General features: G+C 42.0%; 1 protein-coding gene across 1 annotated transcript in view; it reads right to left on the bottom strand.

Annotated features, from left to right (window-relative positions):
- The window catches only part of LOC102388691, a 175,686-nt gene that overhangs the window by 66,505 nt on the left and 84,142 nt on the right, over positions 1-25,039 (bottom strand). Inside the window, 10 exon segments of the mRNA XM_025205924.1 lie at positions 391-602; positions 949-1,099; positions 3,556-3,594; positions 4,861-4,989; positions 6,146-6,457; positions 9,439-9,519; positions 18,424-18,695; positions 19,972-20,366; positions 21,048-21,220; positions 23,647-23,858. Of these exon segments, the coding sequence (XP_025061709.1) occupies positions 391-602; positions 949-1,099; positions 3,556-3,594; positions 4,861-4,989; positions 6,146-6,457; positions 9,439-9,519; positions 18,424-18,695; positions 19,972-20,366; positions 21,048-21,220; positions 23,647-23,858 (1,976 nt within the window).

Below are 25,039 nucleotides of genomic sequence, written 5' to 3'. Positions count from 1 at the left end.
TAATGAATTAGTTAGGGGAAGGCATGCAGCCATCTCATATAATGAGAAACAAGATGAGTCCAACTCCAATGGGTATTTCCCTGGATTAAGACTAGGATCTGACCCAAAAAGCAGCACAAGGAAGTATATATCATTTCATTAATCTGTTTTAAAAAAATAGGCTGAATACCTTAAAAATTGTAATAATAATACATGTTATACAAAGTAACACTCAATCCTTTAAAATGTAAAGCTAATTATTGGCTAAGTAGTAAATTGACAATCGAACAGTGAAAGTTGATGGTTGATCAAGGAATGGTTGCTATTCTACCAAACCTTTCAGCAGCAAATGAAATCAACAAGTGTGCTTATTGACCGAGAATCAAAGTACTGTAATGAACAGGAACTTACTAGTATTGTCATTTTCTGGTGTAGAGTAATAGTCAGCATGAAACCCACTGCTTGTGTAGCTGTTGTCACTGTGGAAGTGAACGGTAATCAAGTTTGAGGATGATGTGTAGATGAAAATAGAGCCATGACAAATTCTCCCAAGCAAAGGAGAGGTATTTAGTGGTCCATCATACACTTCAATGTAATCATATTGGCATCCAACTCCTTGTATCCTGGGGGAAGCAACATGAACATGCTGTAGTATGCATTGTGTAAAGTACAATTTAACCTCTTATCACAAAACAGTCCATTAATATGGGATAATATTTTTCATACTGGAAACTCTCTGGGGACAAGGACTTTTTCTATTGTGGGATTTATATGGAACCAAAGATATTTTTAGGGCTCTACAAAAGACAGCAAGAAAAACTATCACCACTAACATTTTCATTTTAGAGTTATATACACTTACAATTTTTTAACAGGATGAGCAAAGTGCTTAAACAGAAGAGGATACAAATATCAAAAATCCAAGATTTTGACCCCATTCGTTGCCCATGAAATCTGCCCTATACTTACACAACATCTCTGAAAGTGAGTGTTACACGGCTATTGCTTTCTACTTGTATTTCCCATATGCAATCAGCACTGTTTGGATAATTTTCAGGATAAAATGGGCTAGTAAACTCCCCAGATGAGCTGGAAAGTAAGCCACCACAAGAATATTTTCCTGAAAAAGGAAGAAGGGAAAAAAACAGACAGATAATATATGTTAATTTCTGCACATACATGTATAGATCCTGGAAGTCTGATCCAAAGCTACCAAAGCTAAAAGGAAAGTCTTCCACTGACATTAGTGGCCTTTAGGTAGGTTCTGAATGAGAAGGAGCCAACCAAAGAGCTGTTAGGTTCTATACCAATCTATTTCACACAGTAGCTCTCTAGATTGGGCTCTAAATATATATATATATATATATATATACACACACACACAAATGAAGACAAAGGATATACATCAAAGAATATAATTTTCACTGAAGGAAGATTATAATTTTTTCTTAATAGCATTATGTCTTAATGAAAATAGGAAGTAAACTTTTAAAGAATTACTTCGTGAGTTGGGAGCAAATATTATATTATGAATTTAAATTGCAAACTTTTGGAATATCAACGTTTTTATTTAATGTGTGGTCTTAAATTACACTGCCACCTCCAATTTAATCTTCCATTTTAAGAGCAAATATTTATGCATGATTTAGAGACATGAAGAGTTTCAGTGAAGTCTTTGGGACTAATAATGTCAGTGTAATTAAGCATGTGCATAAGTGCTGCTAATATGAGGAAGCAGTCAGTAAGGGTAACCGCACCTTGTCGTGCATCTACATATGCATCACGAGCAGGTCCCGGGAGGTGATCCTTCCCCTCTATGCGGTGCTGGTCAGGCTGCAGTTGGAGTACTGCGTCCAGTTCTGGGCATCACATATCAGGAGGGATGTGGCTAGCATTGAGAGGGTCCAGAGGAGGGCCACTCGCATGGTCAGGGGGCAGCAGGCCAGGCCCCATGAAGACAGACTAAAGGGCCTGAAACTATTCAGCCTCCACAAGAGAAGACTGAGAGGGGAACTGGTGGCCATCTATAAACTCATCAGGGTTTATATTCCTAACTCCCATGCTCAATAGCTACTGATGCCTCTTCCTTCCACAAATTTGTCCAATCACTTTTTTAATATGACTAAACTGTCAGCTTCCACATTTGGTGGCAATGAGTGCCACACTTTAATTGCATGCAATATGAAAAAAAAAACTTCCTTTGGTTAGTTTTAAACTTACTAGTTTCATTTTGTGGTCCCTAGTTCTTTAGTATTTTGTAAACACTTATCACGCCCCTCCTAAAACATCTCTTTTCTAAACTCTTTAGTTTCTCTTCATATGGAAGCCCCTCCACACCATGTTGCCCTTCTCTATACCTTCTCTAGTGCTTCCATACTATTATTATTGTTTGCATCACTCCATTGCTAATAGCCAGAACTCCCTTGTGCATTGTGCTGAAGAAACAAGGTGGAAAAGTGGGTATTTATATCATCTGGTCGAGAAACTTTAGAAAACAGTTCCTTCATCAAAAGGCATGGTAGAGTTGCATATCAAATGATATCTCTTAGTAACGTCATCATATTATGTTTGCAAATTTTATTTGCTAGGATAATTGTCAGGCTCTAGAAATGGGATCCAACAGTAATGCAGCTTTGTAGAAATGGTGAGGGTATTTTAAAATCTTGGAAAACACTCTTTATCAAATGGCAGCTTTCAGGCTATTAGGAACATATACCATCCACCTATTCATTCATTCACCAGCCTGAGACCAACATTTTTGTAAGACAGAAGTAGTTTGATGAAGCATCACAGGTATCCACAGATATTTTCATGTTGGGAAATTCATAACAGTGAGGTCCATTTTCCAGGACCTCATTTTCTTTATCACAACTCACCTTTAAAGACTTTGACATGCTTTATATCATGGAGTGGCCTCCTTCAGGCCATAAAAAGGAAAAAAGGCTGAGGGTTTCCAATGCCTCAGAGACTTCAGTCTTTACGAAATGCTTTAGACGCAATAACTTTTAATTTGATGTTTCCATAAACAATGGGAACATTTTTGTAGTAATTAGATCAAAAGGTAAAAATGCTGGAAATGCAGTCCTGAACTGTGGACTGTGTAGGTAGACAGTCCTAATCCCTGCAGTTTTTGTCCCAAGACCCAACACTGGATCTTGGACAGAGTGTGTGCTGCTCCTTGTGTTATTTTTTATAACACCTCCAGCCTTAGTTCTGTAGGCCTTTGGACCTCACACTTCTCTTTGAGAAGCAGATTGGACTCTTATGTGCAAAGTTTCAGACCACTGCCCAGCATCCATAAGCTTCAGTCTGCTCTGGGGTACCTTAAGACCTCAGTCCATTTATTCATGCATCTACTTTCTATGAGCCAAGTCTGATTCTGAGAGGTTCTGTGTTGTAAGAAATACTCTTCCTAGCAAAGAGAGAACCCCAGTAGCTCATCTGCTCTTATTGCCTTTCCAGCCCCCTCATGCTTTAAGAGTTTCAAATTTGGCCAGGGTAATAAATTCTGCTTGGTACGTTTTGCGGAGGAAAAAAGAGAAAAAGTAAACAAGGAGGGAAAGATATTTGAATTACCTGTCATGGATGGAACCAGGGTACGTGTGCTGAACACCTCTGTTAAGACAAAAGGAGAAATACAAGGGAATGATGACCCCTCCGGCTTCATACGTTCCTCTGTCAGTCTCACCATCAAGACTCATGCTGCTCCAAACACACAGGGAAGAGACTGACCTCCTAGGTCCACACTTGTTCACTTGCACAAACCTATCTCTCTCTCTCTCTCACTCTCTATCACACACACACACACACACACACACACACACACACACACACACACAGGAGATCCAAACAATCTGGCTCATTTTATACCTGACAGGTGACTGGCACCTGTCAATCACTGTCACTCATTCCTCAACCAATCCAGTGTTTGTGCACCTAGCACTCACACACTTCTTCACACTGCACACTCTTGTGCACTCAGCATCTGTCTGGGTATGTAACTTTTACCTCGGGCCAAGGGATCAGCCTGAATTGAGCATGCGCTCACACTAAAGTGAGTTAACTGGTCCAAAGTTCAGCGCGATTAAGTGAACTACCCAAGGCCAGGGAGAATGCTGCCATCCAGCTCAACACTTACAATCTGAGACACTAAGTGGGCCATTGCACCAGTGTCCATCTTAAAATACTTGTCCCAATGGCTTACAGGCAGCCTGCCCAATCTGCCTGTCTTCCAGCATGGCCCCCTACTCTAGTGGAGAATTCTTATCAGCTCATACTGCTTTCATCCTCCTCATTGCCAGGCTCTGCTTGCTCTGCTGAGGCCTGAAAAGGCTATCCAAAGGACTGCATACCTGTGCTTAGTGCCTCTCTGTGTCCCAAGGCCCAGCATTGCTTGGCCTGTTGTTGTGGCCACTGTGTATACTGATCCATTTGGCTTTTTTTTTTTTTTTACCTGCTGTGCCTTAGTTCCCCAGGCCTCTCTTTAGAAATCAGATTGGATTCTCCCATGCGTAAGCCTCAGAGCACTGCCTGATCTCCACAGGCTTCAGCTTGGATAGTCAAACCTGCAGCCCAATCTATTTATTCATGTATCTACTTTCTACAAACCAGGTCCCATCTGCGAGGTGTTTTAATGTTCCCAAAATGGAAATAGCTTCTCTAACAGAGACAGCTGGCCCCCAGCTCATTCACATTCATTGCTTTTCCTGCCCTCTCCAAAGACTTTGGTGAATTTCAGATTTAGCAAAGAATTAAGGAGAGAATTATCTGTAGCTGGGAGAGCCATAGTAGACAGTGCTGAGGTACACATAAGTGGTGCTGCAATAGTCATAATAGGTGCTGCCGGAGCACTCGAAGTAGGCAGTCCAGTGGTACTCATACCTGTCTGTGCTGGGGTCCTTGTAAAAAGCAGGCTGATGTCAGTCATACTAGATGGCACTGGGGTACTCATAATAGGCGAGGTGAGGATATTAGTTCTATGTAGTGTTGGAGTATGTGTACTGGCAACTCCTGTTAAGACAAAGGGAAAAAACAGGAAGGGAATGAAAAACCCTTTTTCAACTAGAGAGATGAAAGCTTGTGGACAAGGTACCAAAGTCATTATGGTGAAAGTAAAATCAGAAGGCCAATCTGGGGTAGCCCGTTCAGAGAGGGAAGATTCAAGCAAAAGCAAGTGAAATGAGAAAAAAAATAAAGCTTTATATATCTCCATTCTGTAACTGCAAGGCTGAGAAGCAAGGGTGCAAGATGGAAATGTCAGTGGCAAATGGGAGAGCAGTACAACCTATTGCCAGGGACTGGCAGTTCTGGTGTCGTACCTCTTGAGCTGGCTTGGGGAGCATGCACAGCACTTTGGGAGCAAGTCTATTTTAAGCCTGATGGTGCAGAGCTGTGCTTAACTTTTCTACAATGGGCATTTTCATTGAAATCTAAGGGACTAATCATAGCTGTCAACAGAAGTGTGCACCTGAGCCTCTGCTAGAGTGTGGCCTGAATTATTCATCTCATGTAGCTGGAGATGGACGTGCGCCCTCTGCCAACTGCCCGTGGTAAGAATTTGGATCATGGCAATCCCCTTACCTTGCAAAAGAGACAGTTGAACCCATTTATATTGCCCCATTATTTTCCTAATGAATATGCTGAATTTTATGAATAAAAAGTGCTACTTTTCCCTTGGCTGTCAGCCTTCATTAACACAGTACCAAACCGTTTAAGGTAAATGAGAAGGCACCATGTAAATTATTGTTATTTAGTAAACAAATCTGCTGCTTATGAAGTGTTACCAGGAGTACAATGTATGGAAGAAAAAAGGGGGGGGGCACTAAAAGCCACTCATCTCTATGAGAACATACAGAGAATTGATTTGCTCAGTTAAAAGTGCCACATTTTCAAAGTACAACTACTTATAAAAAATGAAATGTATTCCTAATGCATTCAAACTTGTAAAAATATTCAATAATTTCACTATCAGTAGCACTCTTTTTGATCATAAGCATAATTATATGTAGGGTAGGCTCTTCAGATTAAACCATTAATTTAAAAAAATCTGTTGGCAAAGGCCAACAGAAGCAAATCAGAAGCAAATCAGAAGCAAATTCTAATTTAAACATTTCCCTCCTGTTGATTCAGAAGTATAAATAGCTAAAAGAGAAATGACAAAAAGTACTTGAACAGATGACGCCAGCATCTTCTCCATGTTGACAGTTGTGTAAGCCCCACCCTCTGTGTCTACACTGCTGGAGAGAGATTTCATCCCCTCTGCATGCCACATCATCAAGGAAAATATTCCCAGTGCCTGGACCAAAACGGGCGCTTCCTGGTGCTGAAATGGCCCGTCCACATTGAAGCTGCCTGCAGACAACTTGAGCATCATTTTGGTCCCATTCATCATCACAAACTGTTCCCCAGGATCCATTATGATTAATTTCTACACGCCCCTCACATGCATGCCTTCCATTCACCAGTCGGAGCCTGTCACCTTTAAAAACACAGAACACAAACATGTTTTATTACAAGCTTACAAACACTTACTGTCACTTGTATATTGGCATATTTATAACAGTAGCAACTATATTCCTGGCTCTTAATTTTCCTACTATCGCATGCCACCTATCACCTACTGAATTTGTGATTTTGCCATTTTCACAAAAACCATGAAATCGGTAGGTCCCTGTGAAAAAGTGTGGGGGACCATAAAAACCTGCAAACTTGATAAGCAAGGGGGGGTGGGGGGGAACGGGGTGTGGGGAGGAGGAGCTCCAAACAGAAAATAGCAGGAAGTCTGGTGTCCTGAAGCATGGGGGGGGAGAAAAAGGGGCAGAGATTTTTGCAGCAGAGCGCAGTGCCCCCATCATGCCTCTGATTAGCTGAGGGGCCCCAGATGCATCTGTCAATCTCCAGGGAGGGACAGGACTTCTGGGGCCCCTCAGCCAATCAGAGGCATGGTGGGAGGAGGGGGCCACCGTGTTCCGCCATGAAAATGGTGAACAGCATCCTGTTTGGGCTGCAAAATTGGGAGGCAACCACCCTGAATTTAGTAGGACCCTATGTATAAGTAGGTACAAGGGTGATGCTCCAAAGTGTGTTTGTGGAGTACCTGTGCTGGAATTTGCCATAGTCAGGGTTGGGGCCAGAGTCAGACTCACAGCAGTCTCCTGTTCCCCTCTGCAATTTCTGCCCTCCTCTCTGTCCCTTTTTGCCCCCTTACTGCCACATGCAGCTCACTTCCACATTATGCTTTGGGAGGGAATGGAGCCTGAGTAGGGTCTAACTGCAGTGGGGGCAGGAAGGTTGCAGGAGAAAGAAGTCGGGTGTGGGGAGCAGAGGAAAACAGAGTTGCTTGACTGCCACTCCCCCTCCAGCTACTATTTTCTCTGCTATAGCAATTGAGGGGGATGAATTCAAGATAATTAGATTCTACATCTGGAGAAATGTAACAAATTTGTAAACTTTCCATATATAATATCTAACTATTGGGGGGTCATCTTAAAGTCAGGGTCATCTTGTATTTGAGCAAATACAGTACCACGTAGGAATTGTCTACCTTGCTCGTAAATCAATAAGAGTATGACAACAGTACTTACCTTAAGCTGCCTGTTTTCTACACAAAAGCCATCTTTTGTGGCTTGATCTATACTTTCCCCATTATCATCCCTGGTTATTTAAAAAAATGTAAAGTAAAAAAATCCCCTTAACATACGTGAGCACCTTTATTCACAGCTATGATTACACTGAAATCAGTGGGACTCTCTCGTGTGTTTTAATTTACCTGTGTGCTGAAGCATCTACCAGATTGTGCCCTTAAATTGATTTTCTATACTATGCTGCTAATTCTTAGACTTCTATTCTCATTGTGGAGGAGCTTGTCACCGCTCTACTCTCACTGCAGAGGAAATGTCTCTTACCTTTCATTATTCCCTTCAGTTCTAACTAAAATGTTATTAATCATGTCTAAAGAATATTTCCTTTTTTAAGCAGGAAACTAATAAAATATGTATTTAACTTATCCACAGCAAAGTGTTAAATGTTGAGGGTGAGTAAGCGTGAAATTTTCCTGAAGTTATATTAGGGTATAGTGAGTAAAACACAGGTCCTGTGGTTTATCAGATTAAATATGCTTACCCCTAAAATATTCTGATGTGATATACAGGTACAATTCTTACCTGAGAAAAATATCAGTAGACAGAACAGCAATATTTTTGTGGGACTGCAGTTTTGCAGGTGCCAATATAGATTAGGGCAATGCCAGAGAGATGATTTGTGTCTGCTAGACTATGCATCCTGAAGGAAAACATTTCTTGGGCTTCATTCACCAATCTTACAGATACACCCCTATGTGGAGGAATCCTATCACCAAAGGTGTTTAAAAGAAATTGGTTGGAGCTCATCCACATATTCTTACTTCCCTGTTTTAACATAATTATTCATACATACACTGAGAGGATAAAAACAATTCAAAACATATTCATCAGCCACAAACCTCACTTAACAAAAGGGCTGCTGGCCACAAATAATTATAATGTAGCCTAAAAGCTAGTTGTGAACATTACCTGAATTCTTGTCACAAATCCTGGGACCCTTGCATTCCCACAGCTGAGCAGTGCCTTGCTATCCCATTTCTGATATTTCCTGTTTCTATTCTCATTGTGGAGGAGCTTGTCACCGCCCTACCCTCACTGAAGAGGAAATGTCTCTTACCTTTCACTATGCCCTTCAGTTCTAACTAAAATTTTATTAACTGTGTCTAAAGAATATTTCCTTTTGTAAGCAGGAAACTAATAAAATATGCTGGACCCGGTGATCTAACAAGGTCCCTTCCTACCATTCTCTATGATGAATATAACATGCATTCCCAAGGTGACTTTACTTCATTCACAAATGTAGGCAACTTCCTGTTCCCCACACAAAGATACTTGAACTATGACATTTTTCAGGGACAAAAAGTCTATTCTACATAACTTGACCATAACAGGATTATTTATTATAGAGCCACTTAAAAAGGTTACATAGGTTACTCAAACTAAACAGATAATAAAGAAAGAGAAACAGACACAGACAAACGTAAAGCAAATTTGATGCAGGCATGTCTGCAATACTTCATTTGTTCTCATTGTAACTGGAGAAACTGTATTATCAGGGGGGGGGGGGAGGGGTTGCAGGCATCTACCCTGGAGAACTTCGAAAGGAAACTAGACGTACACCTTGCTGGGGTTATTTGACCCAAGGGTCTTTCTTGCCCAGAGCAGAGGGGCTGGACCCGGTGATCTCACAAGGTCCCTTCCAGCCCTAAACTTCTGTGAATCTGTGAATCTGTCCAAATTGATGCTACAGTGCTGTCTAATTGTTGCACAAAGTTGCTGTTGCCTGAAGGTGAGCTCTCTCTGTAAAACTAGAAAAAAGAAGCAAAACTGGTCTTTATATGTTTGCAAAAATGACTTTGTGAGAACATTAAGAATTTACCTGTGGAAGCCTGCAGGATTCCTGGACTCAACAGTAACGTCAAAGTGAGGATTGTGGCAGTGTCCATCTTGCCAGAATTCCCTGTAGGAATAAGCATCAGCATTTATAGGCTCCATCTAGAAGGGGGCATGGCTAAATAACTGGTTTGGTCTCTATGATGAATAAATATAACGTGCATTCCCAAGGTGACTTTACTTCATTCACAAATGTAGGCAACTTCCTGTTCACCACACAAAGATACTTGAACTATAACATTTTTCACTCCCTGGAGAAGAGTACTCATTGTTATTGTTGCAAAGTATTCCGATTGTGCATTTGAAGAATGTGTGAACCTAAGCATACCTTTGGCATCTGTATGGTGTTTGCAGATGCTTTATTTTCCCTGCTTATTGCTGAAGGGGAGAGAGTATCTGCAAGGCAGATGAAAAGGTTAAGTGGGCTTGCAAACAGGCCTCCAATATCCCTGGCCTTCCTCTTAAAGGGAAGCCCATCCTAATCCTTGAAGGGTCTCAGGGAGTACAACTGTTTAAATTCCAGATAGTTTCACCTTGTAATTCTGAACATGCTGCTCAATAACTTGTTAAACTTCACTGGAGAACCAGAGCCAGTGGGTATCCTTGCAAAAAAAAAATCATAAAAATCTGTGAATTCTGTATAATATCAAGTGAATCCTATGAGAATAGGTTGTTAACCTATTGTTTGACACCCAACATCAAGGACCAGGAGATTGCTTTTCATTTTATAGAATCATAGAAAATTAGGGCTGGAAGGGAGCTCAGATGGTCATCTAGTTCAGCCCCCTGCTCAAAGCAAGACCATCCCAATTAGATCTGTTCAGCCAAGATCCATCCTCTTTGGAACCACCCTTCAGGTAGTTGAAGGCTGCTATTAAATTCCCTGTCAGTCTTCTCTTCTGCAGACTAAATAAGCGCAGTTCCCTCAACCTCTCCTCACAAGTCATGTGCCCCAGCCCCCTAACCATTTCCATTGCCCTCCACTGGACATCCAATTTGCCCACATCCTTTCTGTAGTAGGGGGCCCAAAACTGGACACAGTATTCCAGATGTGATCTCAGCAGCGCCAAAGAAAGGGAAATAATCACTTTCCTCAATATGCTGGCAACACTGGTATTAATACATCCCAGTGTGCCATTAGTTTTCTCCGAAACAAGGGCACACTGTTAATTCACATCCATCTTATTGTTCACTGTAACCCCCAGGTCCATTTCGGCAGAGCTGCTGCCTAGCCAGTTGATCCCCAGGCTGCACTGGTGCATGGGATTCTTCTGTCCTAAGTGCAGGACTTTGCACTTGTCCTTGTTGAACCTTATGATATTTCTTTGGCCCAATCCTCTAATTTGTTTATGTCACTGAATCCTAGCCTTTCTCCAGCATATCTACTACACCTCCAAGCTTGGTGTCATCTGAGAATTTGATGAGGGTGCAATCTATCCCATCTTCTAGACCATTAATGAGGATATTGAACTATTGGCCCCAGGACTGACTCCTGGGTCACTCCAATTGATACTGGCTGCCAACTAGACATTGAGACACTGCTTGCTACCCATTAAGCCCAACAATCCAGCAGCTTTCTATCTACCTTACAGTCCATTCATCCAACCCATACTTCCTCAGCTTGCTAGCAAGAATGCTGTGGGAGACGGTACCAAAAGCCTTGTTAAAGTCAAGGTATAGTATATCCACTGCTTTCCCCACATCCACAGAGCCAGTTATTATCTCATCACAGAAGGCAATCAGGGTGGTCAGGCATGACTTGCCCTTGGTAAATCCATGCCGACTGATCCCTGTCACCTTCTTCTCCAAGTGCTTAGAAATGGATTCTTTGAGAACCTGCTCCATGATTTCTCCAGGGACTGAGGTGAGGCTAACTGGTCTGTGGTTACTTGGATCATAACAGGCTCTGCCCTTTTCACAGTTAAGACTGTGGCCATATCTAAACTTCAAGCTCACTGGGCCTGACCATGGCACCATCAAACATATTGCATTGCTTTGTATGGGCTGCCACATAGACTTAAATCAATGAAACCATGCTCATGACACACCAGGGCTGAGTTAATTAGCAGGGTATGTTAGAGGGCAGGTATGGTAGTTCTGCAGTCTGAACATTGCTTATGTGCCCTTTAAACCTCAAATTCAGAGTGGATAAATTAGAGGCTGAACTGAAACTAAGAAACAATTTGGTCTGAGCCCTTGTCTAGCACTCTGAGGCAAAGGAGGTGGGGTGGGGAAGACTGTTTATGTGGACTGCATGCATCTGTTGATAATATTGAGCTTTTCAATCTCCATCTCCCAGCTTTTTCATACTGTCTGCAGCAAACTGAAAGCATTCACAGGTCGCTTTCATTTCAAACCAGGTCATTTCTCACACCTCTCTCTGTCCCCTGTTGAACACTGACAGATTGCAGCTTTGAAGCAAGCCAGCAGGGAGCTTATCAGAACACAAAGCTTATCAGCTCATCAAGCCCTACAAAAGAAAACAAAACCCTCTCTCTCATTAGCTTCAAGCTCTTCTTATCTGCAGGGTACATTTGCACTTGCAAGCCACTGGCTTCTTGGCTGCAGCCCTGATTAGTTCCAGAAAGCCCTAAGTGGACACTGCTCTGTCTGCCTTTGTTCCAGTGAAATTGGTGACACACACGCAGACACCTCCCAGCATTAACTAGCATAGGGAGAGGAGGGCACAGGCAGATGCTGGCTGGGGTCCATGCCATGGGAGAGGGGCGGGAGGGGGGAATTCCTGCTTGAGCAGCAAGCAGGGGCAGGGGGCACAGGGAAAGCCTAGCATATGTTGCAATCTGCCACTTCCTTCTCAGCCAGTTGGAGCTCTGGCTAGTGAGGAGAGGGGCGGGGCCAGCCCTGCTCTCTGGAGCAGACAGCTCAGCCCAGCCCAGAGCTGAAAAGCATGCTGGGGTGCTGGGGGATTCTGATTTAACCAGGAAGGGGTCAGGGACACAAGTTCCATGAACTGGTTTGACCCAAATCAGTTAAGTCTGATACCACATTCAAGCAATTTATCTTAAACCAGTTTCAGCAATTTTGAACCTGGTTTATGTGCACTGAACTTATGTTCTGTTACAGGTTTAAATTGGTTTCTGATTACTTAAACCTGTTTATGTGTAACTTCTGTCCTTAGCCATACTAGTTAATTAAACCTTCCCACTACATCAAGGTGCAGTCCAGAGGGAAGGAGATTAACTGCCAAGGGGTAGAGTGAGGTGAGGCAAGAAAATAAGGAAAATACCCCAGACTTCCTCCCATAGCGAAGTGATAATCTTATTGAACATCTTCATTTCTGGATTTTTGTATGTTCTAAGAATTAGTGTAGCGTATTATGGAGACAGCCTCCTTTTGAGTCTGGACCAAGTTTCCCCACGTCATGAGGCCAGACTTGTAAGGCACTTGTAAGCCTTTGGAGGAATTAAGAGGCTAAACTCAAAGTTTTAAATTGTACTCTGGAGGCTCGAGCTCAAAAACTTTAGGTTCTGTGGCACTTCCTTGAAGGCACCCCAGGCCTTCTTTGAGGGTTGATGAAACGGACACATGAAATATATAACAAATCCCATACTGTGTGGAAGAGTGCACCATGGTATATAACCAGTGAGAGTTAAAAAAATACAAAGAGAGAGAGAAAGTACAAATGTCACAGTGAAAACACTGCATAGCTACTTCCTTAGATGTACACACAGCCTATTGACTAAATACATTTTGGCTGTCATCTTTACCATTTTCCATGAAACCAGAGGATGGAAAGATTTAAAAGTGCATGGCGAAGGTGTCAATCAAGTTTAGTGAGGTGTGATACATTTCAAATGCTACAGAAAATACACACAGGCAAAAGAGTAAGGACAAAAGCTGGCATTATATCGGAAGGAGGAAATATAATTGGGCAAAGGTCAGAGATACAGTTTGAAGACTCCCATGCAAGTATAAGGAGATTAATTTATACCTAGGGAATAACCAAGGCTGAAATAAGGAAAATGCTCAAAAGAGCAAACAAGTAAGATGATAGCTTTTTGAATACACCACTGTACTCCCACAGAAATGAGGAAATGTATGTGCAAACAACGTGACTGTTCAGAGTTTTCTGACATCTTGATGAGACTCAAAACTATACCACAAGCTTGGCAGCCTGGGCATTCTTCCTAATGAACTGAGAACAACCTCTCAACCTCTTAAAACAAGTAAATTAATAAGAACAAAAGCAACTCAGAAATGAGTCAAGCTGAAGGACTGCATTGTCCAGTTAATAAAATGTCAGTCAGCTCTATTCTTCACTCTGCACTTCAAAAGGTCATACTTGTTTGGAGAACAGAGAATTTCATTGCCAGGTAAAAACTTGCTTTCATGCAAGGGAGCAGCCCTAAACATGCAAGTGAGCAGCCCGCTGACTCGTGCACTGAGATTAGGCTGAGGGACAGCAGCTTACTGTTCAAGATGTCACCAATCCAGTCTTCCTCACCTGCAAGACCTAGAGCCTAAGTGCAAACATACCCCATAGCTTCCCCCTCAATGCAGCATGTTCAGAATTCTTCCAGGCACTGCAAGCTACAAAGGGAATCTATCAGCAAGAATCTCATGACCTCCAGCCCTCCCATACCACACTTCCTGGTGTACATGAATAAAACACCTCTTGAGGATAAGTCTCCCATATGCAAATAAATCACTCAGGGCAGTGTATCTCAACCTTTTCCAACCCAAGGCACACTATATTAATAAAAATTTTCCACAACACACCTGTTAAGGCATTCCCCATCCTCATACCTATTGTAGCTCGTTGCCATGGCAAAATTCAGCGGAACACTTGTTCATTTCTGATGGCACACTTTTGTGCTGCGGCACACTGGTTGGAGAATACTGACTTAGGGCATGTCAATACCATAATTCAAGTGGTGTAACTAGGGTGGGGAGACCAAGGCGATTGCCCCAGGTGCTGATGTGGAGGAGGAGAGGCAAAAAAATAAAACAAAGGCTATTGCCATACACAGTAAATGCCAAAGTATGTCATGTAAGCACTACTTGGCACATGCAAAATACCATTCTCAAACTTTGAGTCAGAGGGGTTCAATATTAGAGCAGCTCTGGATACACACCAGTGGCAACTACATTATATTGTTTTCAGCATTTGGAGTGTATGGCCACAAGTGAATGGATAGGGAATATTATCATGGCAGCCCTGCTAAACACAGTTGCAGAGGATATACACATGGGCTTAACAGGCCAGTCTGCAGTGCCAGGTGGATCTATCTCCCAGAGACAGAGACAGATCCATAACAATGAATGAGAGAGGGAAATATTTTGGAAAGAAAAAAAAGTCAAAATAAAGTCTAAAGAAGGTGAAAGAATCTCATGGCAGAATGAAGCTGAAAGGTAAAAATTAAGAAAGAACTGAGAGAACTTTACATGGCTAAAATAAAATAAAATTAAAATAAAATACACAGAGGAACAAGAAAAATGAAATTGAAGAAAGGGTTTTGTAAGGCTGGGGGCCAACCATGCTCTATGTGGCCTGCAAAGCCTCCATGTTGAACTGAGGCCGTTATATAGAAGACCAGAACAGGAAGTGCATGCTGTCCTCTTTGTCTTCAGCTCAGAAAGTGCAGAGAAGCAGTGTGCGTACGTGATATGCAAGTGTAGCCGGGGCGACATGTTCTCCACGCTCAGGTGCTAAAGATGTATGTGCCTTCTCAGTGGAAATGTGCAACAAGGTAGAGCGCGCACTTAGCAAATTTGTAGATGGAACCAAGTTGGATGGCATCACAGATGCTCTGGAGAGCAGGGCAGGATCCAGAATGACCCGAATAGATTGGAATGGTCTACAATCAACCACATGAAATTCCACAAGGACAAGTGCTAAGTCCTGCACTTGGGCCAAAATAATTTCATGAACAAATACAGACTGGGGAATGACTGATTAGGCTTCAGTATTGAAGAAAAGGACCTGGGGGTTACAGTAGACCATCAGCTGAATACAAAACAACAGTGTGTTTTTGTTCCAAAAAAAAAGTCAAGAGGGTTGTATTAGCAGGAGTGCCACTTGCAAATCAAGGGAAGTGAATCTTCCTCTCTATTCAGCGCTGGTGGGACTCCACCTGTAATGCTGTGTCCAGTTTTGGGCTCCACATTTCAAGAAGGATGTGGACATATTGGAAGGAGTCCAGCAACAAAAGTGATTAGCGCTCCAGAAAATATGATTTATAAGGAAAAGCTGAAAGAGCTCAGGTTATTTAGTCTGGAGAAGAGAAGACTGATGGGGAACTTGATAGCAGTCTTCAAATGCCTGAAGGGCAATTATAGAGAAGATGGAAATGCACTTTCCTCTGTGGCCCTAGCAGACAGGGGACAGGACTAGGAGCAATGGATTCAAGTGGTAGCAAAGGAAATTTAGGTCAGAGATTAAAATTTTCTGAATGTGAGGGTGGTCAAGCACTGGAACAGGCCACCCAGGGAAACTGTGGAGTCTCCATCCCTGGAATTTTCAAGACATGGTTGGACAAACACTTGGCTGGGATCCTTTATCCAGGAGTGATCCTGCCTTAAGCAGGGGACTGGACAAGATGACCTTGTGACATCCCTTCCAGCTTTACTTTCCTATGATCCTATGGGAACATGACCTCAGAAGGGGAAGCTAGCTTACTACTCATCTTACCTACTGTAGAAATGTTTTACCTGGATGACTGTTTAACCTTTATGGGGTGTCTTTAATCCTTTTGATCTAATTCCAAAGCCAACCAATGTGCACATGCATAACAGTCATTCAAGATGTTTTCCAATTTTCCATAGTAGCATCAAGAAAACCCTTGTATTTTATAGGAAAAGTCATCTAAACTATTTTTATATATAATTTTGACCATATGTTCAGGAAAAGAATCCATTCAGGTGTTTTTATAAGAATTTCTCCGTTTATAAAAAGAAAACATCATGTAAAAAGACATGTTACTTGCAAGGTATAGTTTTTGCATATTATCGTAGGTGCTGGAAAGCTGCTAATTATTTTTCTTGACCTTGGGCAAGTGTCATTCTGCTACAGGCATTCCCTGCAGCCCATGCCTTAGATGCTATAAACTGGGAGATGTTGGGTGTATGGAATCAGTATACCTCAACTATCCTAGGAAGTTGGATGACTGTGAGGACTATAGGCAGCTGGCAGGCTTTAGACTTTTTCACTTTGCAATTTTGACAATTCAGCTTTCTTCTGTCATACCAAAGACAACACAAGAATGTTAGAAGAATTTCTGAATCAAACATCAGTGACTTACAGCCTTGAAACAGCTGGTTATTTAAAACTAAGTTTTCCATAATTTCACATGGTGAATAAAAGGAGAGATATCTATCATTTCCTTATAGGAGCCTACACAAGAACATTTTTAACATCCCTAAGTTAGGAATATATAAAAGCAACAGTACACATTGTTGTTGGGAAAAGTTTATGACAGAATGGGCTCTCTAAAGAAACAAAATGGAAGTCTGGTGTTCAGATACCAAATAGGCTGTACTTTTATTATGTTAACAGACAGAAATATTGCATTTCCCCTTCTATTTTTAAGCACAGAGCTTACATAAGAGATTTATTTAACCTATAAATCATTCCACATTATAAATAGCACAAATATTTTACAGTTGTCTCAATGAGAAATTTAAACGTAAAGTACCTATGGTAAAACCGGGATGGAACTACATCTCCTGCGGCCCTCCACAATCTTGCTGCAAAATGCCAGGTGATTTCAATCTTTCTAGGTTTGATTACAAAATAGCATGATAATTTCAGTCCACATAGATTAGAGACAGCCCCAAGTTGCAATTTCTAGGACTCTGAGGGCAGGGAGCTGGTTGGTAGGATCTGGGATTTACACTCAGCCCATTATTGGAGGTGATAGTTGATTAGATAGATGGGGTCTGTGGCCAAATTTCAATAGCCACCAGCCTTATTTACATGAAGGGATTTCAAGCACAGGCTCAACTCTATTCTGAATTTACCACAACACGGGGTGTTAACTTGTTACAGTGAGCTTTTCACACTTTTTCATGAAAATTTGAATTGTCATGTAAATGCTGAAATATAAATGCAGGAAACTGAAATGCTGACAAATCTCCTGAGATTCTGGTGTCTGTTGAGTACCAGTGCTTCTTGCATCTCACATCATTATCTTGTAGGGAATCTCTTTCTTTACTTTCCTTTTCAGAAGAAAACCAGCAAGAGTGATAATAATAACTGCCAGGACCACGGCAGTAACAATAAATGGAGCATGGAAATTATCAATAGGAACGATAACGGAGCGATGAGTATCCATATTTTCCTGAAGATGTGAAGAATCCATTTCTGTGAGCGAAAAGGAAGGAGAGTTTATTACATTTTCTCCTGCTCTGCTCTAGGTAATGCCAAAGATAACAGAACAGAGAGAACTTGAATTTAAATTTTGAATCTTAGATTATATATGAATATTAATGAGTTTTTTCACCCCATTTCATATCTGATACACTATAGACACATGAAATAAGCTTCATATTAATAAGGGTTACTTTAACAATTTATTCAGAAGCATGACATTTTTAGATTAAACATTAAGAAATTATCTTAACGAGGAAAGGAAATAGGGAATGTATGTTTCGCAAGGAAGGTGAATGGTCTGTTTTTACTGGAGACATTCAAGACTCATAATGACAATTTGGACAAAATGGACTATAATACAGAGATAAACTATATCTAATTTCTCTGTGATGTACTCAGCCTTTGATACATGCAGATTAAAATGATGGATTTGAAAGGTGCTCAACAGAAAATAATTTGTATATATTAGTCAATGATCAACGCCTTCATGCTTAGTATTCTGAAGTTGCCAATAAACTAGTAAAGTTATGCATCAGTACTAGAAATCAGAAGCAAACTAACCTGCAAATAAATATTTATGAAATGCAAACTGATTAAAGAGTCTTATATTAAAAACAAAAGAAGGTTATTTAAATTTACCAGCATTCCTATTTTTGATGCCATCACTCTGAAGCTGAATGGGTCCAACGACTACATCTATTTGTTTCTGGTAATGTCTGGCACCTCTTTTGGAACGAAAGAGACATCCCTGGTTGCATCGGGAGGAATAATCATATGCCCTACACACCACCATCTTACACTGCAGGTAAACAGATGGATGTCTGCCAATAAACTGGAAGGCATTAAATTTAAACCGGGCCATGTAACTGTAGGGTGAATAGTATGTAGTGTAGGAAGAATCTCTAATGCAACTAGAAAGAAAACAAAATAAAATGAGTTATTGTGAACATACGAAGCAATACATTACTTATGTCAAATAGATAAATCTATATACAAATATAGAACAGAAAGTCTAACAAGAATGCAGAACAAAAAAGGGAGAAAAAAGTGCTCTTGTAGTAAGACTAGAAAAGAAAGATGTACAATCAGTGGCAATGACTTTACTTACAAAATGTACAACATGAATGGCCCTGATCTAACAAGTAAATTATGCATGTTCTAACATCAAGGGTGTGAACAAGTGTTCATGTAGCCCAGTTTAGTGTAAGGATCACTGCATGCAAGAATTCCCCACTTGCAAGGAGGATGCAAATAGGCAGCCAAAGGCAAGTAAGTTGGGGCTGGGGTGGGGGGGGTGGGAGGGAAAGGGTTGGCAGGATTGGGGGGAGGTGGGGGAATTGAGGGGGTGGGGACTAGATTGTCCAGGGGAGGGGGTTTCTGTGTTCAAGGGGGTGTTGCCCAGCCCAGAGGTGTGCTCGTTGATGGGGGGAAACAGCACAGCCTGGGTGCGGTGGAGTATGATTGGGCTTTCCCAGACCCAGGGATGTCTGGGGGATAGATGCAAGCATTTGTTTGATTGGGTCAACCCATTTTAGGTTGGATGAACCATGCCAATCTAAGGTTCTTTCTCATTTGATAAGAACTAACTTTAGGTCAGGTGCACCATTGTTAGGGTGACTTAAGCCCTGTGAACTCAAGCATTTATATCACTCTAAGTTTTGTTTAAAGTGATCTAAATGCAATGCTTGTACACACCCAAAGCAGCCTCACTGCACTCGCATGTGTAACGTTAAGCCTCTGGTCAAATCTTTGCAAGATCAATTCCCAAGACTGCCAAGTTGCAAAGAGATCTCTGGCAACTGATCTACAAAAGGATCCTAAAGTTATTTGCATCTTTGGGCTGAAGGATGAATGATCACCATGTAGCAGCTGAAGTAGAGGTGGCTATTAAATTGTTACTATGTAGAACAATGTAACTTGGCTTATTTAAGCTCTTAACTGCAGACACAGTCTCCTTACTAAATGGAATAATTAGATTCATGGTCTATATGCCATATCTAGTGTTATTTAATACTCTACCTAACCATTTATGCCTTACACTGTATTTTTAAAAACATATTCATAATGGGACCTGAAGTCAATTCACATCGGCGGTATTCTCTAAATAAAACAGATACATAACTACAACTATGGAAACAAGACTGCAAATACAGAACCTTTTTTCACAAGTATTGAGAAAGTCCTTACCCATTCCTGATTATGTCATAGATCACAGTTGTAAAATCATTGGGATTAGGAGATGCTATACATGTGTCCACAAACAACACCAGATTTGAGTCAGAGCTGTGAAGATTAGCTTGAAGAAATAGATTCTGGTTCAAGTTAACGTAGTATGGCGAGTCATAGACTGGCTGTGAGAATGATGATGATCTATAAAATGTAAGGTTCACATCATATCTGCTGTACTGAGTTTCATTGACCTCTGTAACATTTTTGGCATCAACAAGATACATTACTTGTATCCAGGAATTCTGGAGCATTTTGCAGGTGACACGCAAATGAAGATCATTTTGTCTTGTGATAAAGTTGCCAGAAGGATTTGCTTTTATCATATTGGAGTAGCTGATCGAATTGCTGTTTCCCTGTTAGAATGTTAGATAAAATGTATAATTACCTCATTCAGTCATGTTTACATTATGTATACTAAATTAAAGTAACACGGAGTGTAATAATGTCACTTCCAGTGGACAGGTATGAATAGAAGCACGATTTGGGTAACTTCTACCCTCAAGGCATTTTAAACAACTTCGTTGACCACATGGTATGTGACAAAATTGAGTTCTGTGAAAAACATTTACATTGAACCCAAAGACCACCCAGTTAGTTAACATGCATGCAGCGCTTTGAACATCTGATGTATAAAGTTTCCATTAACATTCATATCTAATTTAAAGCGTGCAGGCAGTCCTACTGAAGTCAGTGCTTTAAGTACCTTGTTCAGCTAGGGCTGTGTAAATGGTAAGTCTTGATACTACTTATGAAGATCAGATAATGTTCAGAAAAAAAAGACCTTAACGTTGCAGTTTTTTCACAAAAGCCCCTACTGCACAGTGTGTGTCATAAAAGCCATCTACAATAAACAGAATATCCGCAGAGGTTGGAGTACTGAGTTAGATTGAATCTTTAAATGCACCTGCTGTCTCTGTTCCCTTTCTAGTCCCCACAAACAACAGTGCATGTTTCAGTTCATGACCTTTTCCAAAATGAGCTGTACAGTTTGAACAGAATTATACAGACTGATGAACCATTCAGCATCTTCATACCTCTCTTCTGGTGCCACAGCGGGTGTATGGTATATCAAAAATAACATAGTATGGTGTAATTGTTGGTCTACAAGAAGGGTCATTCAAGCTGACATCCCATGCAGAGTAGCCTTGTGAACTGAGGTAGGCTCTGCTAACAACTGCCTTCATGTATTCTGGCAAGCACAGAAGCGCTGGGGAACAGGGAAAACCAAGTATTAATGAAGTCAGGCATCTGATAGGGATTAGGGATTAGAAACTGCATTTTAAATAAATATTATCTATGGTATGTGTCAGTTTTGGATGGGAGGGGTCCATAAACCAGAGCACATCATTTTACCTCTCTTATTTCTTAAATATTTAATACGTACTAGAGGTCTGACTAATTTTCCTAGGTGTTGCATTGTATGCTGTATTGTAATTACAACAAACATCACACCATTAGGATTTCTGTCCTTGAAAAGCTACAGCATTTACTGTCATTCACCATCTCCTGGAAGTGATTTAACCCTGGTTGGTCCCAGGTCATTTTTTTTCCTTCAGTGGTCATTTTTACTCTTGGAGAATAAGCCAGAGTATCTGTACAATCATGGTTTCTCTTGGGAGAGCAGTAACTCTCCCAGGAGAAACTGAATGTCTGTATGAGGCTCCTGTGATCAATATCATTAGTGGTAAAGACTATTACTCAGATTCAGATTGGCACCAGAGATGACTAAAAATGGAACGTATGCAGTTTATTTTATGTCTCTATTTTAACTGCAACATTCTATAGGTACCACACTGTTCTAGAGGAATCCTGTTTGATCAATTAACCTTCTAACTCCTACCTCAGATAAACTGGATTTCAGATTAGTACAGAACTATGCTTAAATCCCTGGACATTCCCAATCCACTAGCTGCTTTTGAAGTATACTTCACAGAAACAGTGGACTATTCAGTTTAAAAGCAGGCTAGGAGTGATGTTAACCATATTATACATAATGGGCTAGTGATATGAGTGCTCACCCAGGATGTGGGAAACTACTTTCACCTCACCCTAAGGAGATTCACACCCATATCTCCCACTTTGAAGAGAGAGCCCTAACCACCACTATCATGCAGAAAAAGTGGAATAGGCACATATCATACAATTTTCTTGTGTAATAAATCTCTTGAATCTAGGGTAAAGTTACCCCTGGAAAAATGTGTAATAACTTCATTATGTAGTCAAGTTATTATATAGAAAATTAAATGTGTCCACTTCCATAGACAATTTCATTCCACTATAGAGATTTCCCTACACGAACTGACTCTTCACCAGCTAGTGGCATAGCATTGTCATAGTACCTACAGGAGACAGCTAAGCTTGGAAGAGATAGATATAGCTCTGATCCTTAGGAATAGATTTAGTACTAGTTAAAATCTGGGGTAGGTTACTCCATAGTGGACACATCTATATGAGACTTTTACTGTGGAGCTGCCTAATTAGCTCCACAGTAAAGTCTCAGTGTCTACATGTACAGCCTTATTAAGCCACAGAAAACTAATTAACTCTGCCATAGGTTCGTACTTGTAAATACAAGTACTATCATGCGGTAGTTCTTTAGTGTGCAGCAAAGCATGTAGTTGCAGACAGGGTTGGCTGGGGCATGAGGGTGCTTCAGCATGAGGGCTCTCTGCCAGCTAGCCCCACACTAGAAAGCAACCTCATGCCCCAGCCAGCCTCTCTGCAGCTTGTTGAGCTGGGTTGGAGCAGCCCTGGGCGGGCTGGCTGGCTGACCCCCCCCAGACCTTCTGCCAGCCAGGGCTGCTCTGACCCAACTCAACATGCTGTGGTCCCAGGCCGACATGAAGACATGGTGCCAGGAGCAATAAACTCTGGCACAATATGCAGCCAAGTTTACCCATTTAAATTAATTTCACATGTAGACACACACAGTAAATGTGTTGCGTGTTCACACTATGAAATTAAGGCTGTAATATCTAGCCTGTTATTAAGGCTACCAATCTATCAACTTTTGGAGAACAATATTTTGAACCACAGACACAGGAAAAAAAGTAAAGTCAGGATTGTGGTAAACTGATAAATGATAACAAATTAGTTTGGGGCAGGACATGGAACTGTCTTATGTATTTGAAAGGAAATGAGTCTGATGGAAGTTTTATCTGTAGTAGGACAATGATCAAGCCCAAAGGACAGTGGAAGAAAATACAATAAAACTTCGTTACAAACTCCAGTGGGACTGAAAATAAAGCTCATTTAAAGAAGGTGTTGGCTACAACAGGATTAGTCAGTTTGCTGCCTCATTCTAATGCAATAAAGCGCAGGGGTGTTATAAGCAGGGTGTGTGTTAACATGAGCTTGCACTAAATAAGTAACATTAATGAGATGATGAAAAAGCAAATTTAAGATGAGTGTCAGAGAAAATATCTAAAAAGAATTCCTTTGATAAAAGCTTCCACACAGAATTTTTTTAATTATTAAACTAAATATAGCCTGAAATAGGTCAATGCTCAAACAATATGAAAGGTGATAGTTACTAGTAGTTTAAGGAACAAATACATAAATACACTTGCACTTAAAATCAACAATTAAGCTTGTCTCATTAGGAACAAAGTTCTTCATTGAATATAGACTTACTAGTATTCTGATCTGCTGGTGTGGAGTAATAGTCAGCCCAAAACCCTCTGTTTGCGTAGCTGTAGTCACTATGAAATCGAACGGTCATCAAATTTGAGGATGACGTAAAAGTGTAAGTGGAACCATAACAAATTCTCCCAAGCAATGGAGATGTATATAGTGGCCCATCGTACACCTCAATGTAATCATCTCGACACTGACTACTTTGCATCCTAGGGAGTAAACATGAAAATGTCATATTGTGTGAATTCCAATTTAACATCACAAAATAGGCTAGAAAACATGAATGAAACCCTTAAAATCAAAAGATTTTGAGACAAAGATTATTGTAATTTGTGAGCTTACATGGTACCAGCTATGCCAGGGCGGGCGATTATTTTGTGCGGAGGGCTGCTTACCCAGTTTTGGCAAGCTGTCAAGGGCCGCATGGGTAGCCCCACACCTTGACAGGTGCTCCACCCCCTGGTGACCATCTTGGAACCAGTGTCCCAAAGTCTTGGGACCAATGTCCCAGGGCTAGCACTGGTGGGGCCCAGAGCAGGGCACAGGCTGGCAGGGGTCTGTGGAGTTGGGCTGGGCTATGCCAGCAGGGAGAGTGGGGAGCTAGCCCAGCTCCATAGAGCCCCTGCCAGCTGGGACCCTGGACCCCTGCCCTGGACCCCACTGGTGCTGGCCCTGGGACACCAGTGCAGGCCCTCTGCTCTTGTGCCTGCTCACTCTCAGTGCCCCCCAGCCCCATGGTACAGGTGGGAGGCAGCACACAGCCCTGACCCCCTGCTCACTGGCAGGGAAGGAGCTGGTGTGGAGCAAGGGAAAAAGCGGCCCCTCGCCTACCCCATGGCTGGTGCCCTGCACTGCAGCCGCTCACAGCCTGTGCGGGGCAGTCCTGAGCAGGCACAGGCAGCCCCATGTGGGCTGTGAGTGGCTGCAGCATGGGGTGCCGGCCATGGGGTGGGTGAAGGGCCATTCTTCCCCCATGCTCAGCACCAGCTTGTAAGCCTCCCCCACTGCCAGCCTGGGCCCCAAACTGGCTCTGGGCTCACCTGTTGGGGCTTTGCTGTGGTGGCAGCAGCTGTGCCCCCCCTGCTTGCTGTGCTGGGCAGAATTTGCGTGGGCTGTGAGTGGCTGCAGCATGGGGTGCCGGCCATGGGGTGGGTGAAGGGCCATTCTTCCCCCATGCTCAGCACCAGCTTGTAAGCCTCCCCCACTGCCAGCCTGGGCCCCAAACTGGCTCTGGGCTCACCTGTTGGGGCTTTGCTGTGGTGGCAGCAGCTGTGCCCCCCCTGCTTGCTGTGCTGGGCAGAATTTGCTGCTGCTGCCCGCCTGGAGCTTGCACACTGGGCAGCCCAGAGGCGGCCGGGGCCGGCCCAAACCCCGCCCCCTGTGGGGGGGG

Source organism: Alligator sinensis, unplaced genomic scaffold (assembly GCF_000455745.1).
Source record: "Alligator sinensis unplaced genomic scaffold, ASM45574v1 scaffold28_1, whole genome shotgun sequence".
Taxonomy (NCBI): Eukaryota; Metazoa; Chordata; order Crocodylia; family Alligatoridae; genus Alligator; species Alligator sinensis.
The sequence above is the reverse complement of the archived record's forward strand: the minus strand, read 5'-3'. Positions and strand labels throughout refer to the sequence as shown.